Source organism: Abrus precatorius, unplaced genomic scaffold (assembly GCF_003935025.1).
Source record: "Abrus precatorius isolate BTA unplaced genomic scaffold, Abrus_2018 Scaffold7, whole genome shotgun sequence".
NCBI lineage: Eukaryota > Viridiplantae > Streptophyta > Magnoliopsida > Fabales > Fabaceae > Abrus > Abrus precatorius.
In genome coordinates, this window is record NW_020874417.1 from 10,115,685 (window position 1) to 10,141,604 (window position 25,920).

The 25,920-nt window shown below is 34.9% G+C and overlaps 2 protein-coding genes across 7 annotated transcripts; one reads left to right on the forward strand and one right to left on the reverse strand.

Annotated features, from left to right (window-relative positions):
- The first annotated feature begins 2,910 nt into the window (after positions 1 to 2,910).
- Positions 2,911 to 11,838, forward strand: LOC113873678 (nuclear pore complex protein NUP1). Of its 5 annotated transcripts, XM_027511926.1 has the most exons (10): positions 2,922 to 3,267; positions 4,358 to 4,410; positions 5,775 to 5,905; positions 6,685 to 6,883; positions 6,981 to 7,280; positions 7,360 to 7,437; positions 7,545 to 8,288; positions 8,632 to 9,281; positions 9,833 to 10,851; positions 10,897 to 11,815. In XM_027511926.1, exons 1-10 carry the CDS (start codon positions 3,024 to 3,026, stop codon positions 11,376 to 11,378), a joined length of 3,900 nt encoding a protein of 1,299 aa, XP_027367727.1. In that variant the 5' UTR covers positions 2,922 to 3,023; the 3' UTR covers positions 11,379 to 11,815. The 5 variants fall into 5 exon arrangements, with proteins under 5 accessions (XP_027367726.1, XP_027367727.1, XP_027367723.1 ...); XM_027511925.1 differs by having other exon boundaries at positions 2,911 to 3,267; positions 4,364 to 4,410; positions 5,784 to 5,905; positions 9,833 to 11,778; XM_027511922.1 differs by having other exon boundaries at positions 9,833 to 11,838.
- Positions 11,839 to 15,347: 3,509 nt separating this feature from the next.
- LOC113873679 (sucrose-phosphatase 1-like) lies at positions 15,348 to 20,855 on the reverse strand. Of its 2 annotated transcripts, none has more exons than XM_027511929.1 (9): positions 20,766 to 20,855; positions 20,069 to 20,201; positions 19,686 to 19,985; positions 19,455 to 19,556; positions 19,028 to 19,222; positions 18,635 to 18,922; positions 17,998 to 18,184; positions 15,690 to 15,736; positions 15,348 to 15,582 (listed from the first exon to the last, which is right to left on the reverse strand). In XM_027511929.1, exons 2-9 carry the CDS (start codon positions 20,126 to 20,128, stop codon positions 15,490 to 15,492), a joined length of 1,272 nt encoding a protein of 423 aa, XP_027367730.1. In that variant the 5' UTR covers positions 20,129 to 20,201; positions 20,766 to 20,855; the 3' UTR covers positions 15,348 to 15,489. The 2 variants fall into 2 exon arrangements, with proteins under 2 accessions (XP_027367730.1, XP_027367729.1); XM_027511928.1 differs by having other exon boundaries at positions 15,348 to 15,599.
- Between the last annotated feature and the right edge of the window lie 5,065 nt (positions 20,856 to 25,920).

The following is a 25,920-nucleotide window of genomic DNA, read 5'->3' on the forward strand; positions in this document are numbered from 1 at the left end:
TAGTTTACGCCATCAAACGATTCAAAAGGTATGTCATATTTATTTATATTAAATCACATGTTAACTCCTTAAAATTCATATGCAACCTTATATCTTTCTTCTGGCCAAAACACATTTCACAAATGACATTCATTAACTATATCCATTACATAATAAAATTGACTATTTTGATTCAACTTTGTAACAAATTAGTTTAAATTTCTTCAACATCTCTTATCTTTGGTCGAAGTTACCTTACTTTGTCTATATAGCTTCTACAATATTTTTTTCCCCAAATGTACGATTGTCATATCCATTTTCTTGAACAACTAAAGATTGAAAACTTTTGCTTACTTTGATCTCAGCTTGATTATTAAGTTCTAACCTTGAAAGCACAATTGTTCCATTTAAAAACACTAATACATTTGATCTAGCCACCATACTTTGTGTTTTTATAATAGAATTTAATTTCAAAAGATTCTTTGAATTGCTTATAAACTTTCTTGCTCGATTACATACTAGAGCAAAATATTTTTTTCCATCATCTCCTTTTTTGAGCTTATTTTAGCAATTTCAAAATTCATACATGAAGCATAATTTTTATAATACTCTGTTACTTCATCTTTTGAGTTGAAAGTCATGCCAACTTTAGGTTCTTCATCTCAACTGTTAACATTTGCTTCCAAACTAACATTTTTATTTATTTCTTCTTCATTAAAAGATAGATATATTTCTTCTATTATTGCAACAAAAATAAAAACAAATACTTAACATTAATTAGTTAATTAAATAATCAAATTATTAATAATTAATAATAAATTTTTCTTTTTTATTACATTATTTTTTTTTCATTTGAAGTGCTCATTGCTTCTAGTTCAAAGTTAGGATGAGTCTACTTTGAGTATATTCTACTGAAAAATAATCTCATTAATAGTACATGATAATAGCAATATTAATAGTCAATAATAATACTTAACACATATCATCTTAGTTAAAGTAAATGGTAGAAAAAAAAAATCTTAAAGTGATATCTTTGTATAAATGAGAATATTAATCAATAAATACTTATAATGGATGTGAAGTAAAAAAAAAAGATAAATTAAAAAATCTTATAAAATAATTAATCATTAATAAAGTGATAAACTAATTCTTGACTATTGACAAATTTTAATAGAGCATGAACTTTAAAAAAATTTCTTACCATTATCATTTTAAACATAGCCATGTTGATTTATAAATTTTAGCAAAATTTATCTATTAAAATTTAATTTGAAAATAATAATATTTTTTTGACAAAGATAAAAATATTAATATTTTTATAGTGGATAATAATAATAATAATAATAATAATAATAATAATAATAACCTTGATAAAAATCTCATTTGTCTATGAAGATTTTTGTACTCTTTGTCCTTTTTTAGCAAACCGAAAAGCATGAAAATCAACTATTCTTTTATTCTTTAAAGTCCTCAAACCTTTTATTTTATTGTTAAAAATCCTTTGAACAAGCTTTTGAAATTAAAAAAGGAAGATGAGACATTCTTATAACAAATCTTTGGAGCATCATTCAATATACAAATTTTATAAGAAAATCACTATAGTTAGTTTTTTTTTTTTTTGAGTTTGAAAATGCTCTGTTTACTTTCATTTATTTTAAAGACATATTATATTATTAATCAATGCCATGTCCATACATAAATGTTGATTTGACAAAGGAAATGCTTATATAATTTAAGTAGATTTTCAAAATTGAACATCAAATCAAAATGATTTCTACGATGCTTTACTTGAAGAAATTCATTTGAAATTATAATAATTTTGAATCTGATCAGCACTATAATTATAGTATCCTGTGAAACCAAAACATTTATTATTTTCTTTGGGCACATGCTTAAATAAAGACCTGATTGAACCGTCAAACATATACTATACAGTGATATATGACAGTCATTAACTTGTTGCATTACAAAAAGACAGCGATATCTAAAATACTTCTTTTACATTTTGATAATAGTAAAAAATATAATACAAATATAGTGCCTTAAATTCAATAAATAAAAGTACAAGCATTTGAAGCTTTTAAACTTTAAGAAATCTTAAAATTATTTTAATGACAGTTTATAAATATTTTGTTATATTTAATATTAATAAAATAAATTTAAATATTAGTTAATATTATGAAAAGAAGTAAAAATTTTATTAAAATTAAATAACTAATTGAAGCTAAACTATAATTCGTTTAAATGTAAGATACCCACAACTAAATAAAAAATGAGAAAAAAAATATATAAAAGTCACTTTTTATCAATGAAGATTTGAATTTATTTATTTAAAATAAGTATCCATTTGATTCAAGGTTGCATATAATATTATTTTCAAATTCTTGAATGTCATTGAGATGTTTGCTTAAACTATGTATTTTTTTGTTGATATATATATATATATATATATATATATATATATATGTTAAAGTGCGAGAATTATTATTTTATTAATTTTAATTTTAAATATTTAAAAATAATAAAACTTGATTTTGAATAAAATGTTTTGAATTAAAGATACAGGATTAAAATAAATATTTTTTAAATCAAATCTGTTATTATTAGTTACTTAAAATCTATCCCAAACATTAAAATTAACATTTGTTAATTTAACGTGAAAACAAAATCGGTGATAACGGCCAAAATTACGTCTTAACTTAATTATTTAACGGTTTTTTATTTGTTAATTTAAAATTGCAAAGTATTCCTGAAATGGGGAATTACTGCTAAGTGCTTTCTTTTTAGAAAAAGAAAGTGAGAGAAAAGTAATAAAAGTAGTGAGAATCTCTGCCTTACTCATAGGATATGCGTTGCCCTGTTTCATTTTCATTATTATTCCCAAACAATTATTTACGTGCTTTTTTAGTTTATTATTTTTATTTTTTCTCTCTTTCTCTCTCTCTATGATTAAAACCCTAATTTTGCTCGCTCTCAACTTCTTCTCTTGAATTCGAAAGCTCCTTCACCGTTTCTCTTTCTCTCTCTCTGCTTTTTGCTCTCTCATGTCGACGGCACGTGAAGAGAATCCTTACGAAGGCGGAGGCGGGTTTGGTAAGTTCCGAAAACGACCGTTTCGGAGGGCCCAAACGACGCCGTACGATCGGCCACCGACAGCGTTGAGAAACCCTAACAGGAACAACGGTTGGTTCTCGAAGCTTGTCGATCCCGCGCAGAGGCTCATCGCTTCTAGCGCCCACAAACTTTTCGCCTCCGTTTTCCGCAAACGCCTTCCTCCACCTTCACAAGGTTTCTCTCTCTCTTAAAAATTGAGATTTTCTATTCGTTTTAATTCAAAGAAGCTTCTTTTTTTAGGCTTTTTTTTTTCAAATTTTTTTATGCGAATATGATCTATTTCGGTGTTATTGCGAATAATTAATATCTTTAATGTCTTCAATTTTGAAAGCATTTAAGGCGCCATTTATCTAATAATTATTTTTTGTTGTTGCTGTCGTTGGATTTTGTTATGCGTTTCGAAAATAATTGAATTTTAGGTTTTGTATTGTGGGTTGTGTTTATGTTTATGAAAGCTTGAAGATGTTGTAACGGTATGATAGTATTTATTTTGATACTCTCCTCCATAAGTCTTGGACTATATTTTCTACCTACTTGTAGCAACTGGCTTCAATTTGTGAGGGTAGTGCTGGAGGGTACTGTAATTAAACATGATGTTAATGCGTTATTTAATTGAGCTTAACGTTTTGATGATGCGGTTAATGGATTGAATTGAAGTCAGTGAGTCTAACATGTGAAAACGTGGAGATGAATTGCAAGGGAAGCCCTTGTTTTTTGTTAGAATGTTGGTATGGAGCATGATATGTGAGGTGGTTTTTCTAGTCTATATGAAAGGGTAATTTTGGTGAGAAAAGTGCACCTGCGGTTATTGATCTGGATTGCATGACTGAACAGACTTCGGTTGGCTTCTTCTGGTTTGTGGATGACCACAATTGATTGGATGTGGAGTTGTTGACTGGTTCAGTGGTTCCCATCCTACCCCTGATATGTTATTAGTTTGTAAACATTATCTACAAGAATATGATTAACATGGTATAATTTGTGCACTTAATAATAATGTTCCCTAGCAATTAAGTTCTTGGCTTGCGTATTAAATTTCTAAGCTGAGTAGGATGGTGTAAATGAGCAATGGGAACCAATGGCTGTGAAAATTTGCTCTGGGCTTGCTGCTTTCCCTATTTTTCTGTGTAAAAGTTGTTATAAATTGTTGTAATGGTATGCGCTAAGGTAACTTGTTACTTGTAACTTCTCTCTAATTTTGTATGTTTTCTGATACTGAAGCAAGTCACGTGGTTCCATGTTTTTACTTTATGGTATTTTTTGGGCACAGAAACAGCACAGGAAGTGACGGACCATCATCAGGAAACAGCTAGCGTTGTAAGTATGCACATATATAATTCATTTTTCAATGTCTTTTGGAATGATATTTTGGGTATGATGCTGCATTTGTTTTAAACATAGTTGTCAATAACACGAGATAGTGGTGGTGCCTGGCAGAATGGCCTTTGGCCGCTACAGATCTGGCATAGCGGCGCATTTTTTCTGTCATGCCCTTCGCGGTCAATCATGGCTGTATTTGCAGCCCAAAACGTGGCCATTGGCTGTGCAATAGCACCATCACGGAAATATATTAACTTTCCTTCTCTACCCTCAAAATGAAGGAATTTTAGGATTTTTTAAGGGTAACAAAGACTTTTAATATTTAAGAAATAAGCTGATTTTTCCTTTTTGCCCGTATGATGACTCTATTTAGGTTTTTTTAAGGGCAAAATAGTCTTCTTAGTTTTCAGACCTAACCTCACTTTTCCCTGCAATTTTTTCTTCCTTTCTCTCTTCGACACCCCTTCCTCTCTTCTCTATTTCTGTTCTGCTTTGCAACTAGAGACCTAGGACGAAACCCCCTTTTTCTACACTGTTTTTCTTCTCCTCTGTTCGATGCTCCCTCCTCCCATCTCTTTCTCTGTTCTGCTTTGCAACTATCTCCAGTCCAGCAGAGTCACTCATCTTGGATGACTTCTGTGGCAAAAGCCACTTCCTTTCTTCTCTATTCTATGATTCTACAATCCTGCCTCTGTTATGTTATGCTATTTATGCATATTTGTTTAGCATTATTATATACGCAATTATCTGGATATGTATATATTTTCTATCCATATAAAAAACTTTAAAATAGTGGTAATCCAGCTATGCGCTGCGATAGCGTTTTGAGGGTCGTCCACTACACACTGTTATCCAAGATTAACAACTATGGTTTTAAAATTAAATTCTGTGTATCATTTATGATTTTATCATGTTACTAGTAATATTTTGGTTATTTCATTATTTAATTACAACTTAATATAAGTTATGATAATAAAGCTTCACTTTTCTCGCTTGATATACTAAATAAAAATAATTAAATAGGATATTTATTATCAAATCATTATTGCAAGCTATGAAACTCTACAATGAATTCATTTATTTATTTTCAAAGTATTCATTTTAATTCTGCTTGTCAAGACAATAGTATTTATTTATAAAGATAGAAGATGGATAATATTTACTACAAATTCACAAACTTTTGCTGTTGATTTGGTTGGATAATTTCACTCATTGTTGATTGAGGTTGTTACTAGTATTACTGTTTTTGATTCTTGTCTGCTGTGTCCCCTTGTTTATTATGCTCCTGATTATTGATATTTGTTTTTGTTATTATTATTATTATTATTGTGATTGTCATTGTTTTTTGTTTGCTGTTGGAGGAGGAACAGGCTGCAAATGAATCCTCTGGCAGGCAAGGAGGAGTAGGTGAAACTGGTATCCAAATTAACTGTTCTGATGGAGATGGATTAACTGAGCTTGAGAAACTATTAAAGCAGAAAACTTTCACCAGGTATGATTTGTATGATATGCATGACTGCATGTGAGTTCACTAATACTGGGTTGCGTGGTCTGTTTTTAGTGCCAACATTTAAATAATCTTACTTTGAGAAAATTCTTGAATGAAATTATCAAATTTATAGTTCTAAATGATTTTTTTTGGTGATTTGTTATTTGCATAAACTCCTGTGTTTGGTTGCAGACTGAAAGATTAAAGAAGTTTTCTGATTGCATATCATGATGTCTTTGTAGCTCAGTATATGCTTTTCCAGTTGGGTGTGTGTTACTATGTGCTTTACCAAATTACCAGATTTAAGCAGTCTCCATTTATTTGATTTTGAATTTTATCTCTTACCAGTGTGTGTGTGCATTTGATCTTAACTTAGGGTTGAATATATATTTTACGAGTGGAGGGATGTGTTATAGTTAGACAATTTGCTGCCAACAGCTCAACATAACACAGTTTTATGACTCGGTTTGGTGAAAAATGATGCAATCATATTGTATGGTTAATAGAGTCAATTTTGTCGCTTGATTCATGTAGTTGAGTTCACCTCATGGGATAGTACTTGATGATGGTTGTTGTGTAATTTGCAATTTGTGTATAATTTGTTAAAGCTTACGATGTTCTTGTTTTGAAATTTGCAATTTGCTTCTTCTCGTTTCAAGTTTATTTCTATCTCTTCTGGTTGTCCCTTTTATGTTCTTGCCATTCCCTTGTTTTAGACAATATTCCTTCTGGCTTAAGTGTTTTGTTGATTCTTCACATGATAATTGTCTATTATTCCACAGATCAGAGATAGATCATTTGATAGAACTTATGCGTTCAAGAACAGTGGATTTACCTGTTGAGGAAGAAGGGAAGAGAACAGAAGTGATTCCATCTGATCCAATTTTGCCTGGTGAACAAAAGGAAGAATATCCCAGAACTCCAGCCCTAGAGAATGGGATTGATAACCATCTTATTTCAACCCCTTTTGTTAATTCCACTGTATGACAATTAGCTTCATTTCTATCTTTGATATATGTTTTGACTGTAATTTTTAAATTATTATCATGATCTATTTGACATGTATTTGTGTCTATAGGTTTCTATTGATGATACTGCTTCACCTGCGGAGCTTGCAAAGGCTTACATGGGGAGCAGGCCTTCAAAGGTATCCCCATCAATGTTAGGCTTGCGGAGTTCTCTCAGGGAGGATCCAACTCTACTAAAAGGTCAACGCATTGCTCAGAAATCCCCAATTATGTCAATCGTGCCAAGGGCTACTACCGTTAGTAGGGTTCATGAAAATGGTTTTGTGACCCCAAGATCTCGTGGCAGATCAGCAATATATAGTATGGCTCAGACACCTTATGCCAGAGTTTATCCAGCCTCTACGTCCAAGGTTTGCTATTTATTGAACGGTACTTTTTATCAAGATATTTCTAGTGTTGAAATTTATATATGGTCCCCCTAACTTACAGGGTACTGGGGTTTCCGTTGATGGTGATCCGTCACAGCATGCATTAGATCATGATATGCTTTCTGGATCCAAACAAGGGGTATACGTCCTGTGATTATATGTCCTAATCCTTTCAATCTATATTTAAGAGTTCCCTTTGTGGGTATGTTACTGGATTTATCCATTTTTCCCTCCTTACTTTTGCAGGCGTTAAAGCGTAGAAGTTCTGTATTAGATAATGATATAGGATCTTTTGGCCCTATACGCCGAATCCGTCACAAATCTAATCTTCTATCTTCCAAAAGCTTGATCTCTCCCCATTCGGGAAGCCCTCTATCTATAAATAGGAGTGGAGTTGGCATTGATCCTGCTCAGCAACCTTCATCTTCTATGCAGAAGCCTGTTCTGTTTGGGGAAGTTAAGCATAGGCATACAAAATTGGCTGCAGAAAATGTGGATGACACTATGCCTAGTACCAGCTTTCCTCCTTTACCCTCAAAATCTAGTGAGATGGCCTCAAAAATACTGCAGCAACTTGATAAGTTGGTTTCTCCTAAAGAAAAATCATCAGAACTGAGGCTACCAACTGTAACCGATAAGTCTCCAACAAAGTTGTCCTCATCCATGTTACGAGGACCGGCTCTTCGAAGTATGGAGAAAGTAGATTCATCAAAATTCCTGGATAACTTACAGGATAATGAATTGGATGGCACACTTGGAAATTTGTCTGCTAATGCTGAAAAGTTAACATCAAAGCTAGACAAAGTTGAAAATGGTCCATTGAAGCTTGTTGCTCCTGCTGATGGAATAGTTCCTGTTGTGACTGATGCAGATACTACAGTCCAACGGAAGCAAGATATATCTATTGTAAGATCTGGAGATTCCTCTGGAGCAAAACCTGTATCTTATAGTCCGCAAAAAAAGAGGGCATTCCATATGAGTGCACATGAGGTTTGAGATTTTACTTAATATCTGTGTGATGGTTTCTTTAAGTTATCTTGATTTTTAGTTTTGGTTTTATATTTGGCTTCCTGTTAATTATTTTTTATAACTTAGTGGAAAGTGCTGGTACTGTTAATATTCTTGTTTATAGTAATTTATTTATTTTTCTCCATTTGACTTCCAAACAATGATGATTGAAGCAATTTCCAGGGAATTATTTTTTGTTCTGATACTTTTGTTTTGATTTCTGACAGAATATAGTAATTGAGTTTTCAAATGAAAAATATGATTCAGTGATTCAATCATTGATAATGACTATTCACTGTTGTTTTTAATACTCTTTCTTGTGAAGGATTATCTGGAGCTGGATGATGATGCCCATCCTAATGGAGCTGTGCCTCCTTTCTCTGTTTCTGGGAAAGAAACAACAGTCTCCACTGCTGTGGCTGAGAAAATTACCACATCTACTGATACAGCTGTAATTGGGAAGACCCCTGGTTCACCTGTACCAATGCCGTTCAAAAGTTTTATGTTTGATGGTAAACCTCATGTTAGGACAGCTGATGGGTCTGTAGTTGAAGGGAAGGTTGATGTACCAACCTCTATAGCTTACTCTGTCTCTGATACTAATTCTAAGCCAACTACAGGTGCAATTATAGCAGCTTCTAACACGAGTTTAGGCTCTGACAAGTGTACTTCACCAAATGGATCAGTTGGTAAACCTTCTCTGTTTAACTTTGGGAATAAAATTGTTCCATCAAAAGAGCTGACAGCTGCTGATGGTCCACCAAAGGAGTCTCCTAAATCGGGTCCAATATTTGGTTTGGAGAAAGTTGCACCATCAGAGGAGCCAGGTGCTAATGCCCCATTGGTTAATACTGGCTTCAACAAAAATGTTAACAATGTTTCACAAGTGCCATTTACGTTCTCTTCATCTGTTGATGGTGAATCTGGTGCGTTCAAATTTGGTGCTGCTTCTGACAAACCAAAAAGATCAATCAGGTTAGTGTTAGTTTTGGCTTGCTTTTACAATCTCTCAAAATAACTCTTTACTCATCTCGGTTAATTTTGTAGTTCAATGTACTTCTGTTCTGCCTGTTCTGTTTACTCGTCAGTGAAAGAGTTTGTCTGAATGTAATCATTGGAGTATATCTTTATTTATCACAGCTAGCTTCTACCATCCCCTGTAATTACTGCAGTAGCTTGTGTTTTTATTTGATGCCTTTAACTCTTCCCTGTGATTGTTCCGTTATCAATTGATTTGAAAAAGGCTTTTTGCATCCAGTCCAAGGGTCATAGATTCACTGAATATATCATGCCACTTATATCTGTTATCTTGAACTTTGAATGTATAGCCTCATTTTTAAAGTGAATTTTGAACCTTTTTTGTATTTACTTTTTGCAAAGTGACTCTGATTTCTATGAAGTATCTTAATTATGTACATATGTGGTGCATTGTTAAATTGGAATTGAAAAGAGATATAGGGCATCTGCCATTATATTCTGTGAAGTGTTACAATGATCAATGTATTAAATGTTCCCTTCATTTGCAGCTCAACTACTGTTTCTGGTACTGTTGATTCAATGCCAAAAGCTTTTGACACTGATAATACTGATGTGAAGACTAATGTAGTGACTGGTTTCTCTGCTCGGTCATCTGAGCCAACTGTTTCTTCTGCAGCATCGACATCACCTGCAAATATATTTACCTTTGGCAACAGTTCAAATCAAAACAATGGGCCTGCTGCTTCGAGCCCTGCATTTTCCTCTCAATTTCCACCTTTGGTTACAAATAATTTTACAAGTCAGAATATATTCAGTAGCTCATCCCTTGCAGCTAGCAACAGCAGTGTTAGTGCCACTGCAACCTCCTCTTGCACTAGCATTACAACCAATACCCCTGCTGTAGTTCCAGCCAGCAATAGCAGTTCCTCCTCCCAAGTGGTGGCATCTTCATCTCCAACAACTTCCTTTTTCAAATTTGGATCTACCTCATTACCATCAAGTTTACCTGTATCATCTTCTGGCTCAGAACCTGTGGAAAGCAAGAGCAGGCAGAATGCAGGAAGTAATAATATTGTTGGCACTTCATTTGGAAGCTCTTCTGCTGCAGTTGGAATTGGAAGCACAGGGAGTGGCATTTTTGGGTTTAGTTCCTCAGCAATGACAACCGTAAATAGCCAGTCTCAGGGTTCTGTCTTTGGCACAACAAGTGGGGCTGTCCCTGGTGGTCTGGGGTCTTCTGTTACTAGTGGTTTTACAACTTCGTCTCAGAGTCAGTCAGTGGCACTTGGTTCATCTGCATCATCCCCATTGTTTGGGTTGACTGGGAACACATCTTTTTCTTCTGCGAATTCGTTGTTTCCTTCTTCAAGTTCTACACCAAACATTTTCAACTCGGGTACAACTTCTGGACAAAGTACCTCTGCTTCGTCTTCAGAAGCCAACCCTGTTAGCTCCAATGGTGGTACAAGTGCTACGTTGTTTGGGCTTTCTAACTGGCAGCCCAGCAAGTCTCCCCTTGGTTCTTCCTTTAGTTCATCAGCTTCATCTTCGTCTGGGTTTTCCTTTGGTTCTTCTTTTAGTTCATCTTCATCTACCTCTGGGTTTTCCTTTGGAGCATCCACTCCTGCTGTTACTGCTACCAGTTCTCCCATGATGTTTGGATCATCCACCAGTGCATCAACACCTCAGTTCTCATTCACTTCTGCTGCAGCTACTACCAACATGCAGCCTTCTTTTGGAAGTTCTAGTCCTGCCTTCACGTTCGGTTCAGCTTCTGTTAGTAATGATCAGATGAGCATGGAGGACAGTATGGCTGAGGACACAGTTCAAGCAACACCACCAATGACTCCTGTATTTGGTCAACAACCTGCCCCACCTCCATCAAATTTTGTATTTGGAGCATCAACTCCGACAGGAGCGAGTCCTTTCCAGTTTGGGAGTCAACAGAATATTGCTCCACAGAATCCATCTCCATTTCAGGCGTCTGGCAGTCTAGAATTTAATGCTGGAGGGAGTTTCTCATTGGGTACTGGCGGAGGTGACAAGTCTGGTCGAAAATTCGTGAAAGTTAAGCATAAGCCGCGTAAGAAGTAAAAGACTATAGTTATGAAAATGGTTCTCTATCACTACTGGAGTCTGAACTTCATTGATGCAACGAATTAATAGGCTTTAAAGGTGAGTGTCCTGAATCACTGTCCAGTTAGTTAGGAGGAATCTGGACTGGTGATGTTATCGAAAGCAAATCAACACATGCAATCGTGCCAATCTCATGTTTTGCTTCTTATCGAATGCAAGGCATAATTTTTCACAATTTTGTGATAGTATGATATTATAGAACATAATCTGCTGTACTTGTAATGGTTTTAGGTTAGGATCAAGATTTGGTCAGTTATGTTCACAATCCCTGTATTCTCGTTACTTGTATCATAGCCAGAAATAGGCATGAATTTATGGCTTAGCTGGTTGTCAAATAACTTACAATTCAAGTGAGCAATCTGTGAATGTTTATTAGCTAATAGGCCTTTGGCCTTCTTTTTACGATATATTTTTGCATCGAATTTAATTTGCGACTGATTCGATGGTATGATCGTACTACCTGGACTGGCAAGTTTTATTGGCCCGTATCCAGAAGGATGGTGCTTTTTTTTTTTTTTTTTCAAATCTTGGCAGCGGGTTATTTCAACTGTGTAAAATGGTTAAAAGTGGATAAAATTGGTTGGATTTGGATATGCCAAAATGTTTCTGTCGGTATCCGATAGAGGCATTAATTCTAAAAACCTGAAAATAAAAAGGCCCAAACCCTCTCAAAGATAAACACACCTAAAATTTACTCGAGAATCATAATCTTCATAGGAAGGATAAAACAATGTTTCAAAAAAAGAATTTCATTAAAACCTAGTACATTTGCTCAAAACATACAAAATAAAAACATATTAGACTTTAGCGGTTCTAAACAAAGTAAATATTATCTACTTGCGCATATCATAATGAAGCCTCATGCAGCTAAGTAAAATCGCCTTTCTTTTTTAGCTTTTTCTTCTTTTGCTGTCTCTTCTTTTTCATTGTATGTTAGTGTAAAACAGTTTGCTAATATAGTAAGGAAGGCCATTAAAAATACTGGGCATAGTCCCAGTTGCATCATATTGGAGGTAAAAGAAGACAATGCTAGAAAAAGCAAATGAAATTAAGAGAGATAGTAAATAGTAAATAAAGATTGAGAAAAAAAGACAAAAAAAATAGTGACCACATGAAAAGATAGAGGGATAGAAAGGCAAGAAAAAAGAAAAAGAAAAATCAAAGAGAAGGTAAAGTCCAATTATAATGAATAGAAAGATTCATGAAGGGGGAAAAGACTCTCTACTCCTCTCCCTTTGAGGAGGAGTATTGTACCATATGAATACTTGATATTTGTGATCTCTGAAGGTTGAAGAAGGGCGGAGGAGGTCTCTCATAGAGGTGTTCCTAAAAGAAACATTTCAATATCCAAGTTAGGAAATATTTGACCAGAACAAGGGTATAAGATGGTAAGATTGCGTATTTAGGTCAAGAGGTTCCTTCTTTATATTTGCGTCATAAGCAGAGGCAAATTTATTGTCATTTACTCCTAACAGTATAACTGTTTGATATAAAAATGTATTCAGTTGTTGACGATGTGGATGATACAACTGATATAAATGAGATTTTATAACAGTTGTAAATCAATTTAGATACAATCAATATACTCTTTTAGGTCCTTTTTATAAGAAACAAATGATAGATTCAAGATGTATTAATTGCTAAATTTCTTTTATATCTTTCTTTTATTAGTATAATTAAATATACAAATTACAAACAACATCATTTAATATCATGAATATTTTTAGAATAAAATTTATATTTATGAAAAATATAACATACTTAATTACTTTTCTTAATCTTGATGATTTAATCTTTTATTTCTTATGAAAAGGACCAGAGAGAGTAATAAGTAAAACATTTTAAATTGGTTTTACAATTGATGTAAAAAAGGTGTTTTATTTCGATTAAGGATAGTTGATTTAAAAAATATAGATTTTCTATGTACTTGAACTCGAATGAGATTAATATTCTATACCCAAAATTGTAAACAGAAACTTGAGAATGCAAGGTGATTCACACTTTGTTGAGTCTCTAAATTAAGAACATGTAATTTTTGTCAATGTTGTATCAAAACAAATGCGTTATAAAAATAAAAACACAACATGAAACTTGAGATGACGTAACTAAACTAAAATGACATTAGTGTTCATCATACCAAAAAACACAATAGAAGCTCAAGAATGCAAGGAGATTCCAAGTATATTTGAGTTTTTTTATTAAGTTTGTAAATGAAGAATATACAATGTTCATCAATACAAAAATAAATAGGTTAATAAAAATGAGAATGTAGAATGAAATTTGAGATGTTTGTCAATAAAGTACCTTAATTGGAACAAGATTAGTATATTCAATTATGTATTCTAAAATGCAAACAAAAGCTAAAAAATGCAAGTAAGTGTTTGTCATCTCCAAACTTTGTTCTTAGTTTTTTTTACCTTGTTTCACTAGTGCACTTGAAATCTTACTTTTAAATTGCTTTTTACATTAGTTATACAAGAAATATTTTAAAAAATGACTTTATACATTATTTCAAATATTAACCAATTAAAAAAATATTTTATATGTCTATTAAAATTTAATGCATATGAACAAAGTATCAAATAATTTTGAATTGATTTAAAATTTTGTAGGTGTTATTTATGTGATTAAAATTTTAAATCTAACAACTGATTTTTAGATTATATTATTTAATAAAAAATTATTAAACGGTGCAAGAGTGAGTGTAATTATATTGATATAATTTGATCTCTTTCCTTTCTCCTTCTTAATATCAAATTTTAACACTCACATCTCTTAATAACTTTTCATAGAATAGAGATTGATTAATTCAACTACTAAATTATCTTATATTAAATTTTAGGTAATTTGAACATATGTAGGTATTATCCAAAAGTTAATATTTTAAAAATGTATTACACGTTAAAGTAAAGTAATGTGATAAAGTACCTATTCATTTTAATTTTATATAAAATTGATCTATTTGATAAAATTTTAAAATCATTATTTAGATTGATTAATTTCATATTTTACGAGAAGATATTAAGTGAAATAAATACTCAGTTTATGCACCTAGTGATATATATATATATATCACTAAAAGCAATTCTATTCAAATCAATCCAGTACCAACGCTAATATTTTCTCTAAGAGTATTTAATATAATGACATTTATTAATATTGAAACTCGAAATCGAAACTAGACGTTAAAACTGAATAATCCACAATAAATATATTTGATTCACCTAAATCTAGCAATTTTCTAAATTTTATTATTGATTTAAAATTAAGCTTTATACGGTATTTTAATTGAGCTCAACGCGTAAACATTTTAAAAATTATTTACATTTCCAGCAATATGATTTCTGATAATTATATATAAGTATTCTTTAAAGTTATTCATAGATGATTTATTCAATTTAAGAATAATTTTATTTATATTTGGTGCTATTAGGACAAGGATTCGGTCGATGGGTGTCGAGAGGAACAATGACAAAGTCACAAAAATTGTAAACGAAGGGGTTGTGAGGGTTGGAGAATATTACCTAGGGTTACACTTTTGCTGCAAGCCACCTTTGTTGATAACCACATAATTGAAAATGATTTTAGTCCCACCAAAACTAAATTTTCATTGCAACAATCTGTGACTCAAGGCTATTACCGGCTTACCATTATTCAAATTCACCATAAAATACAAATTTTCTCAAGAGCTAGGGCGTTTCTCAAAATAAAAGATGTCTTAAATTTCAAGGAAGAAGTTAACAAAGAACAAAGATAGCAAGATCACAGGTTACCTTGCATGAGCTCCTGTAACCTACAATTTGGACCTTTGCTGTTAAATTTCTAGATTGCTGAATCCTAGGTAAATTTTTTATCGGTCCCTATTTAGATAGCAATTAGCAATTCCCTCCACTTAATTACACAGGTCATGGATGCCATTGTTTAAAATCCTTATCAACCTACTATCTTGCTGTTTCAAGGCACTTTGCACCATGGTCCCCTATATGGTTCGAGTGCACATTGCTTTCCCTAATTCCTTAGCTAAATAATTTGACCCCTTAGGAATGACTTAAACAGAACTGATTAGAAACTACAAGAACCAAGGCATATCATCCTGTTCTCCTGAGCCATCCAACCAAGTCTGATGTAAGTGCATCCAGGTATACTCATTCGGTGCATCAACCTGCCAAAATCCAGAAGCTATTAATAGGTAAAGTAAAATCATAATATTCAAGTGAAATGAAGTGCTAAATAAAAAGTAACAGCTAAAGACGAAGTACAAAGGCTCACCTTTGAATTCATCAAAACCTTTGTTAAACAACACCGTGACTTATTCCCTGATTTTAGATGATAGAGGATAGTTTAATAAGCAAAAGATAAACAAGTAATTTAAAGGAGACTCATAAAGCCATTTTATAAAGGGAATGAGAAATTTCTAACTTATGTAAACAACCTTAGATGTGTAGCCTACAGCACAATGCAAATGAGCATAAGTTGAAAAGAAGAAACAGAAAATCAGCATGCTACATTTGAATTAGGCAACGTATGAACAGAATTACAGATGAAAATCACACAATCACTCATCATACATTATAGCATCAAATCCAATATAAGTTTCTGCAGAATATGTACTGTATATTTTCCACAGAGCTGGTCATACTGTGAAAGTAAATACTAGATAGAGATGTGTTTCTGACATATCAGCCATTGATGGTCATGTATACTACTTACGTAATTTGGTTGTGCCACTCTCGAATGCTGATTCCTTGATAATTATGAAATTACTTGTGTATTTGGTGATAAAAATGCTGTAGGATTTTCCTTTTATCTGGCATACTACGAGCATACAACTACTTTAGAAACTTGAAATACAGAGGCTAAGGAAATGGAATCTATTCTGCCTTTTAACAGAAGATGGAATAGTGTTTTGCCTCATAATTTGTTGCTCTATTTTAGAAACAGACACCTGCTTTTTATTCTAGTAAATTTCTCCATTCAGGGAAAAGGTGACTGGTGGATTATCCTTTGGGGTTAATTATACGATGTTAGAATATTGGGTTTAACTTCAGTCTGCCAGTGTTATTTATTGTACAACATCACAAAATCACTCAGTTTCATTGGGGAAACATTCTCTTTTCTATTTTACAATAACAGAATTAAAATCCAAGTACACGAGAACACATTTTACAATAGTGGATTCAATACTAGTCTATTAGGAAAGCTAAAAGGAGTTCCAAGCTACAATACAATTGTAGCAAGAATGAATCTCCTGAATTAATCATTGAATTTAAAGGATGTGACGGTGTAACAGAACTGTTAAAATATCCCGTATTGGCTAAGAATAGAGCCAGATTTCTACTTATCTTGGGTAGTCCTCCTCCATGAACTAACTTTTGAGAGTGAGTGAGGACCAAGTTTCTTAATAAGAACAATATATTTTGTAGACAGACAAATAATTGAGAGCTTAGAGCTGATGCATTTATATAAAGATTCAGGCGTTAAGGAGTCCATATTTTCTATGAAATTGAGAAAGGGCAAATGTCAATGTGGTAACGGAGAATCTTAGTGACGGATAGCAACTGTATCTTTGAAAAAAGAAAACTGAGTTTGGCTTTAAAAGTATTTTGGCTGCTGTAGTAATTCTGAATGCATACAGTCACATATTTCTGTCAGTCACTACCACTGTTGCTTCTTATATACACAGCAGGGAATTGAATGCAGATAAGTAGAGATATATCTAAATGGCGAGAGAAAATTGGGATTAATTGCTGAACTCCAAAGGAACAAAATCCAAATTGATGCACCAATGCTTTTATATGGTCAAATGGACAGAAAAACATACAACCTCCTCTCCGATTCCATACTGCAAGAAAATGACAAAAGCAAGAGCACAGCTATTTCACTTGGTAGATTTTTCTCTACGCTAAAGTTTTACAACTTCTATCCCACGATATTTTATCAAACGATTCTTTCAAATTTTCATCATTGACTCCTCGTGTTGTATGAGTAGAATTGCCAAGAAATTGGACAACTTGGAATTATGCATATCAAATCCACAATAGATTGGTAAACCTCTATAGTTATGAATTTTTAGTCAAATCAAATGTATTTCTTTAGTTCACATCTATAAGAACAGCGAACAGATAGGGTTTAACTAATCTAAAAAGCTAGCTTAAGGAGAGAGGATAGCCCAAGTTATTATTAAGGAATACTTTGACCACACATATCCAACTTTTGTTGGATCTTAATAATGTCAAAGTTTTTAATCAAAAGAACAAACTACTTCAGTAAAACTGATGCAAGAGGCAAGCTGACCACACAAACTTACACCAAAACAAGAGATATCTATTGAGCAATAGTGTCATACTCTCTTCAATATTTAATGTCTCAAAAATGAAAAAAAATAAAAATCAAAGTATTAACACAGGAATTCCTACTTTCCCAGTGTGCCTATCACACTAGACCTGCTCTTGCATGCCCACACACTCATAGTAAACAAGAAGTCATCAAACAAATAAAGATGCAAAGCTATAAAAAGAAAGATCATGAAGAATAAAAAAGTTAAGACTAATGAATTAAAGTTAGAAACAAAACTCACCATATAACTCCCACTTGTCAAATTTGACCAGCCATGAACCCAAACTAACCTCTGCAGAAGATACACCATCAACCCAAACCCGAAAGTCTTGGCCCTGCTTGTCCCCGTACACCTTTGCTAAGGTATCTACAATTTGGTGCATAGGTTGGTCAACTCCTGAGGGATGGACAAAATTTCCTGTAGAATGCTACAGATAAACAAAAATTTGAGAAAAAAACATTGATGCATCTCCATGTTTACAAAAGCTAAATAAAAGGTCCTTCTAGTTTCAATTTCAAATGGTAAAAAGAACTTCCCTTATTTAAATTTTCATATAACAAGATAGAAATAATTAGAGATATAAAACTCTGCACTTCATAGACAACAGATCAACTGGAACTTCACATGTTGTCTTTCTCCTTTAACTCTTTCACTATTATAAAACAATATGTCAGGTCAAAGTCACCAAGTCTTTTCTCACTCCATTTAAACTTCTCTCTGCTTTCTTTCAAAACCCTAACATTTATTATTCATCCATGAAAAATATTCAGTTTTATCATTCATGCATGCAAAAGATTCAGTTTTGATCAGGCTTAGGAATGAATTTCCAACCAATTTGGCAAATGTGAACAAAATCTTAAAATTGAATCAAACTTACAAAGACTGCTTTAAAATTTTGGATGCACTGCTCAGGATTCTCAACTTCACCACGTCTCCATCTCTCATAAAATAGGTAGAACATCACTACTTCATGGCTAGGATTAAGAACTTCCCATTTGAACAATGACTCTCTAATATCTCTTGGAGACACATTTGGACCTAGAGAGAAGTTACCAATGGCTTGCACAATGCCAGCTGCACATCTTTCAGTTGCATGAATTATTTGGGGATTGCCCCTCGCATTTTCTGCATACCACTGAAGCAATTCTTCTAGTGCATTACTGACCTGTAAATTCAGGAGGTGAATGATAATTTTTCACAGTACAATCACAATTAGCAAACAAGACAGATAACTATATAATGAAGTTAGTAATCTTATAATGCTACGAACCAAGACACCATACGCATCAGGTACACTGAACAGTTCAGCATCATTTCCTGAATCGCCACAAACAAGAGTGTTTAGTGGTCCTAGTCCACCAGCTTTCAGTTTTTCAAGTAGAAAAGCAAGGGCACGTCCTTTTCCAGCTGCTTGAGGTAATATATCCAAAGCAATACCATTGCTATAAATTATTTTCACATCCAACTGGAAAAGAAAGGAATGATATACAAGCCACAATAATATAAATATAATGAAATTGTAGCATGTCAACGAAATATTAGATGAAGACTACCTGTTCAGCTATCTATGTATAGATGAAGACTACAGATGAGGGGGAGGGGATCTTAAGTGTCAATAAAAAAAATCTGCAGGTAAAGCTTTCAAACAACGTAGGCAAATTTCTACCATTAAGTTTGTTCACAAACAATAATCTTACCCCACGTTTTTCCAAACATTTTGACAGGGCTTGCATGACACTTGGGGCCTTCCCTTTCTCCAAATAAAAGCTAACCTTGTGAGGCCGTTGTTCTGTTTCTGACTGCAGTTACCCCAGAAATTCCAAACATTTAAGGTCATTCTCCAAGCATGACTCCACATATAAGAATTCAGATATATGGTAGGTATCATCATTTTTAACACATTAACAAATTTTATGATAGCTACATACTTGAATAGTTAGTTCAGGAAACTTGGCTGTTTCCTCCATAACTATGTCTCTGTTCCACTTATGATCCAGATACTGTTTCCAATCATCATCTGGTACCATTGATTCACCATATGTAATCTCAGTTCCCACAGACATTATTGTTATATCAGGAGTCAACAAAGGTTTCTGTTTTCTTAACTCTCCATAAATTGTAGGCGATCTCCCAGTGGAGAAAACTAGCAGAGAATTATGACGATAATGAGCTTCCCATAGCGAATTGAATCCAAGAAGGGCAAGGTTTTCCGGATCATCATGGTCTACCTGCAGTGAGATACACAGGCTTCACGAGATTTGACCCAAGCATCATTCCAAAGACAGATCATTATCAAAATTGTGATATCTACCATTGTGAAATCAAGATCTGAAACTATCATAAGCTTGGCAGAACCATTAAGTCGATCCATAAGTTTTTCTTTTCTTCTCTACCTCTGGAAATCTCCAAAACTTAACCTTGCAAGTATCTTCACAAGTATGCACCTGCAAATTCTCCACTATCTTAGGTTCAAAATAATGTAGCTTAGGTTTCACGTCCTAAGCTCTATTCTTCAATAATCCAGAACATACCCAGTTCTAACGCAAGCATAAGAACTAAATCTCACAAAAATAACACGGAAACATGCCCAGGATTGTTATAAAACACAGGCTCCATAACCCTACATTTTAGTAATAATCTAGGTCAAGTACAAGTGTGCTATAACTAGAATACCCTAATGTTTTTGACTCACATATAAGATATAACTAATATGATTATTGTAATAAAGCTAAAATACAAATATTACAGCAGCCACATCAACAGGGATACGAAACATCTTTCAAAAGAAAAACATAAATTCAAGTTTCAACCGTTAAATGAGATACCCATAGAATCTCATCCTCAAACGTGCTATTTGCTTGACAATATACGCAATATGGAATTGAAAATACAGAAACACAACCAGGCAAAGTATAAGGGATCTTAAGTTAAAATTTAAATCTCAACAAAAGTCATTCAATGAAAAAGGAATATAATATAAATATATTAAAAGAAGAGTGAGAAACTACCTGCTTTTAACGATTCATTTAACTATGTTGCACACGCAGATTTATGTATACACAGAATTTGCATAGTTCCACAATTTAACTCAATCAAAGATTACTGGCAATATATTGCAATTGTACTGAATAAGACACTACTTGATCTTACTTATAGAAAAAGGAAATCGAATACCCCTTTGGCTTAAATAGCCGAATACCCTCTCCGTCAGGTTAAAAGGTAATTAACTCAATTAAGGGGTAATAATTAGACCATTACCTACTGTAATTAAAGGGCCAAAATCAGGGTTGACTCATAAAGCCTATTAGTTCATAATAATGCCTGTAAAAGGAAGGTAAGCGGTACAGGTAAATGGTGAACTTCTGAATATTAAATAGTATTTATTGTCTAAACTGAGACCTAACTTCATCATTAGAGTGTCTTTTGCAGGTACACCCTCACGTCAGATAGAATCAGCAGTAGAAGGAAGGATGTTATCTTATTTCAGAAGGGACTTGAAGATTAGTGTTCCCTCATCAGGAACATTTGGCACCCACTGTGGGGCAAGATTGCCTTGCTTTTTAATCATCATGCTACTAACAAAAAGCCAACAAGATGGACAGATTCAGCATGGAGGAACCTTTCGGCAGCAGGAGGATACCACATCTAACCAATCGATCCCTGAAGTACTAGTAGAGGGGGGAGGTAACGAGAGCCTTTTTGCAATTGTAAGGCAACTCTGGGCCGAAATGATGAAAATGAAAAGGGAGAGAGAAAAAGACGCCATCGAGCTGTCCATATTGAGAAGGGAAAATGCCAACTTGAGGGAAGAAATCAGAACACATATACCTTCTCAAACTACACCCCTCGCCCAAGAACAGGGAGAGTTCTCGACGTTGCAAGAAAAACCAAGGGTGGTCCAGCAACCTGGAACCCAAACTGATCGAGATGATATAAGAAGCCGAAGCCCGTTTGTCCAGTCTATCTTGGAAGCTAAGTTACCCGAGAACTGGAGAGGTCTAACAGTAGAAAAATATGTATTGTTATGTAGAATATTCCCCACTTCACTGCGAGGACCAGCACTCAGCTGGTTTACCAAGTTACCTCCCTCGTCCATTGATTCATTTGACACCTTAACTAGAAAATTCAACCTACAGTTTGCCGCAAGCCGCCCCCATCCTCTAACATCCTTAGCACTCATGAACATCCGCCAAGAGAAGAGAGAAACACTTAGAGCGTTCATGGAGCGCTTTGGCAAAGTAACACTCTCAATTCACAATTTGGAGTCGGAAGTGGCCATGCATCATCTTACGACAGCCTTGAAACCAGGATCCTTTGTGAATAGTATTTGTAAGAAACTGCCCATGGACCTCGATGAATTAAGGAGTCGGGCTGCTAAGTATATGCAAATGGAGGAATTGGCCAAGTACCGGAGCCAAGTGCAGATGGAACAGAGAACCAATTCAAAAGAAGTCGATAAAAGAGAATCTTTCAAATCTAGGCAAGAAAACAAAGATCGAAGAAATGATGTTGAGAGGCTGCCCAGAGGACCAAAATATCCTTCATATACAACCCTTAATACCAATCGGTCTAGGGTACTCGACCAAGCCCTAGCAACAAAAATATTGACTATACCTAGGCGTGCCAACACCCCCTTTGGGCAAACAAATCCAAATCTTGCCGATACCATCGAAATAGAGGACATACTACTAAGGAGTGCACCGCCCTAAAAGACAGAATTGAAAATTTGATTAAAGAAGGGCATCTGCAAGGGTTTGTACAAACAAATCCCCCGGTCATGTTGAAAGGGGAAGAGACCGGTACCCTGAGCCATCAAGAAGATACAATGACAAAAAGTCCGAGCGACAACGAAGCCGGTTAAGAGATCCCCCTGTCAAACGCTACGATGAACGTGAAAAGTATTCCAAAAGAGTTATCAACACCATAGTCGGTGGGTTTGCAGGTGGAGGATCCACTAAATCGGCCAGAAAGAGGCATTTGAGACAAGTCTGCTCTGTTAACAACATAACACTGGGCAGTAGAATCCGAATCTCCCTCATCACATTCACTGACGAGGACTTTCAAGGAGTAGATCCGGTGCAAGATGATCCTATGGTCATAAGTGTTGACACCCTCAATTGCACGGTACGAAAAACTCTAATTGATTAAGGGAGCTCGGCCGACATCCTATACTGGAACACCTTCAAACAACTTGGGATACCAAAAGAGGAACTGAGGGAGTACCATGAGCCACTTGTCGATTTTTTCGGAGAGCGAGTAGAGACCCGTGGATGTATCGACCTATATACCTTGTTCGGTTCAGAACACGAAGGAAAATGCATTAAAGTTAATTATCTAGTGGTACAAGCAAATACTTCGTACAATATACTGCTCGGCTAGCCATCCCTCAATAAGTTAAAAGCAATAGTATCCACTCCTCACTTGACTATGAAATTTCCATCAGAAAAAGGTATGACCGTTACTGTTCATATCGATTAGAAGACCGCCAGAGAATGTTATTTTGCAAGTTTGCACCTAAAACCATTCCAAGGATACAAACGAGATGTTAACATTGTATCTCCTCGATCAGGAGAAGACCTGGATATTGAGATGGATCCCAGGATTGATGAGGGATGTCGGGTTCAACCTAGCGAAATCAAGCAACCATTTCAACTAGGGAGGAAGGCTAAACAGGTCACTTAAGAACCAGTTTGTCTTGGGAAGGGCAACAAGACCTTCAGAACGAGCTATTGCAAAATAACGACTTGTTTGCCTGGTCGGCCTCCGACATGCTAGGCATTGACCCTGAATTCCTGTGTCATCGTCTATCGGTTCATAAGGGGGCCAAACATGTGGCTCAGAAAAAGAGGAAAATTGGAGGGGACAGAGCACATATAGTAAAGGAGGAGACTAATAAACTACTATAAGCTGGCTTCATCAGAGAAGTTTGATACTCCACTTGGTTGGCCAATGTGGTCATGGTAAAAAAGGCCAATGGAAAATGGCGAATGTGCACTGACTTCATAGATTTAAACAAGGCGTGCCCTAAGGACGCTTATCCCTTTCCAAATTTTGACACCTTAGTCGACGGTTGTCGGCCATAAAGTACTCAGTTTCTTGGATGCATACTCAGGATATAACCAAATTCGAATGTATCCCCCAGATGAGGAGAAAATGACATTTATCACAGTCTCAGCAAATTTCTGCTATAAGGTAATGCCATTTGGTCTTAAGAATGCAGGGGCGACGTACCATAGACTTATGAATAAAATATTTGACAAACAAATAAGGAAGTGCATGGAGGTCTATGTTGACGACATGGTGATCAAATCCACCTCCCTTGATAAACATATAGCCCATTTAAAGGAAGTGTTTGGTGAAGTAAAATGGCATGGAATGAGGTTCAATCTAGAGAAATGCACATTCGGAGTAGCTGGGAGAAAATTCCTAGGGTTTATGCTTTTTGAAAAGGGGATTCAAGCAAACCCAAATAAATGTCAAGCCATCATTCAAATGGCTAGTCCTCAGAACATCAAAGAGGTCCAAAGGTTAGTCGGCCGGATTGCTGCCCTTGCCAGGTTCCTCCCCACAATGATAGAACGATCTCAGCCTTTCATTGATCTGCTTAAAAAGTCACAAAAATTTACTTGGTCTGATGAATGTGAAGCTGCCTTCCTCTAATATAAAAATGTGTTAACAGCTCCTCCTGTTCTCACAAAGTCGAAATCAAGACAGGATATGATTATCTATTTGACTGTATCAGAAACTGCCATCAGCTCGGTACTGTTACATGAAACACTTGAACCAGCACCAGTGTACTTTATCAGCCGAACACTTCAAAGTGCAAAAATCAGATATCAATTGATGGAGAAGGTGATATTGGCACTAGTTCACACAGCTCGTCGGTTAAGACATTATTTTCAAAGTCATCAGGTCGTAGTGTGTACCGAATGCCCAATTGCCAAAGTCTTGAGAAAACTAGAGCTAGCAGGTCAGTTAATGACATGGGCGGTCGAACTATCCCAGTTTGATATCCGTTTTGAAAGTCAGGGACCTCTTAAAGCTTAAGTGCTCACAGACTTCATCAATGAATTCACTACCCAAAAACAAACCAGCACTATGTGAAATTTGCATGTGGATGGATCATCAAACTGACAGGGTTATGGAGCAGGGATTATATTAGAAGGACTGAACACCATAATGATTGAACAATCTATTCAGTTCGGGTTTAAAGCATCCAACAATCAATCAGAATATGAGGCGTTGTTAGCTGGCCTCAGACCAGCAAAACAAATTGGAGTTAAGCGCATCACTTGTTGGGGGCGATTCCAAGGTAGTGGTTGAACAGGTCAATGATACTTATTGAGGGTGAAGGACTCGGTTATGCTCCAATACTACAAGGAATTCAAAAATATTGAAGGTGAATTTGACAAGATACATGTTCGGTACACGCCGAGGACAATAAACGAATAGGCTAATAAGCTTACTAAGCTGGCTAGCCAGAGGAAATCAGGGCAATTATAAAGTGTGATTCATCAAGAGATACATAAACCCAATATCTCTAAGCAGGAATGCATAGAAATTGAAAATATGCCTGAAAATTAGATAACCCCAATTACCCAATATCTCACTAATAGTAACCTACCTAGTGATCCAATCTTGGCTAAGCAAACAAGAATGCAGGCAGCCAAGTACATCCGTCTCGGCAAGGAGTTGTACAAAAGAGGAATATCAACACTTATGTTGAAATGTCTTGACGAGGACTAGGCCAGTTACGTAATGAGAGAAATCCATGAGGAAATTTGTCGTACCCACTCGGGAAGACGAACAATGGCGGCCAAGATCCTCAGAGTCGAATATTTTTGGCAGACACTATCGAAAGATTGTAAAATTTTTGTTAATAAATGCATCGCATATTAGCAACATGATCCACATATACATCAACATGCCAACAACCTTCACCCTATTTCTTCGCGTTGGCCCTTCTCCATATGGGGGATGGACCTTCTCGGACCTTTTCCTTTGGCGAAAGAACAATGCAAGTTTTTGTTAGTTGCTGTGGACTATTTTACCAAGTGGATTGAAGCAGAGCCGCTGGCCACCATTACATCCAACAATGTTCAGAAATTTACTTAAAAAAATATAATCACACATTTCGGTATCCCTCATGCCTTGATCACAAAT

Excerpts from the sequence above, each read along its gene's own strand:
- LOC113873679 (XM_027511928.1), bottom strand. The coding sequence starts at position 20,128 with ATGGATCGACTTAATGGTTCTGCCAAGCTTATGATAGTTTCAGATCTT. Across the intron at positions 19,557-19,685 it reads TTCCTGAACTAACTATTCAA|TCAGAAACAGAACAACGGCC; the intron begins GTATGTAGCTAT and ends GGGTAACTGCAG. Across the intron at positions 18,923-19,027 it reads CTGATGCGTATGGTGTCTTG|GTCAGTAATGCACTAGAAGA; the intron begins GTTCGTAGCATT and ends CTGAATTTACAG.
- LOC113873678 (XM_027511922.1), top strand. The coding sequence starts at position 3,024 with ATGTCGACGGCACGTGAAGAGAATCCTTACGAAGGCGGAGGCGGGTTT. Across the intron at positions 7,281-7,359 it reads ATCCAGCCTCTACGTCCAAG|GGTACTGGGGTTTCCGTTGA; the intron begins GTTTGCTATTTA and ends CCTAACTTACAG. Across the intron at positions 8,289-8,631 it reads TCCATATGAGTGCACATGAG|GATTATCTGGAGCTGGATGA; the intron begins GTTTGAGATTTT and ends TTTCTTGTGAAG.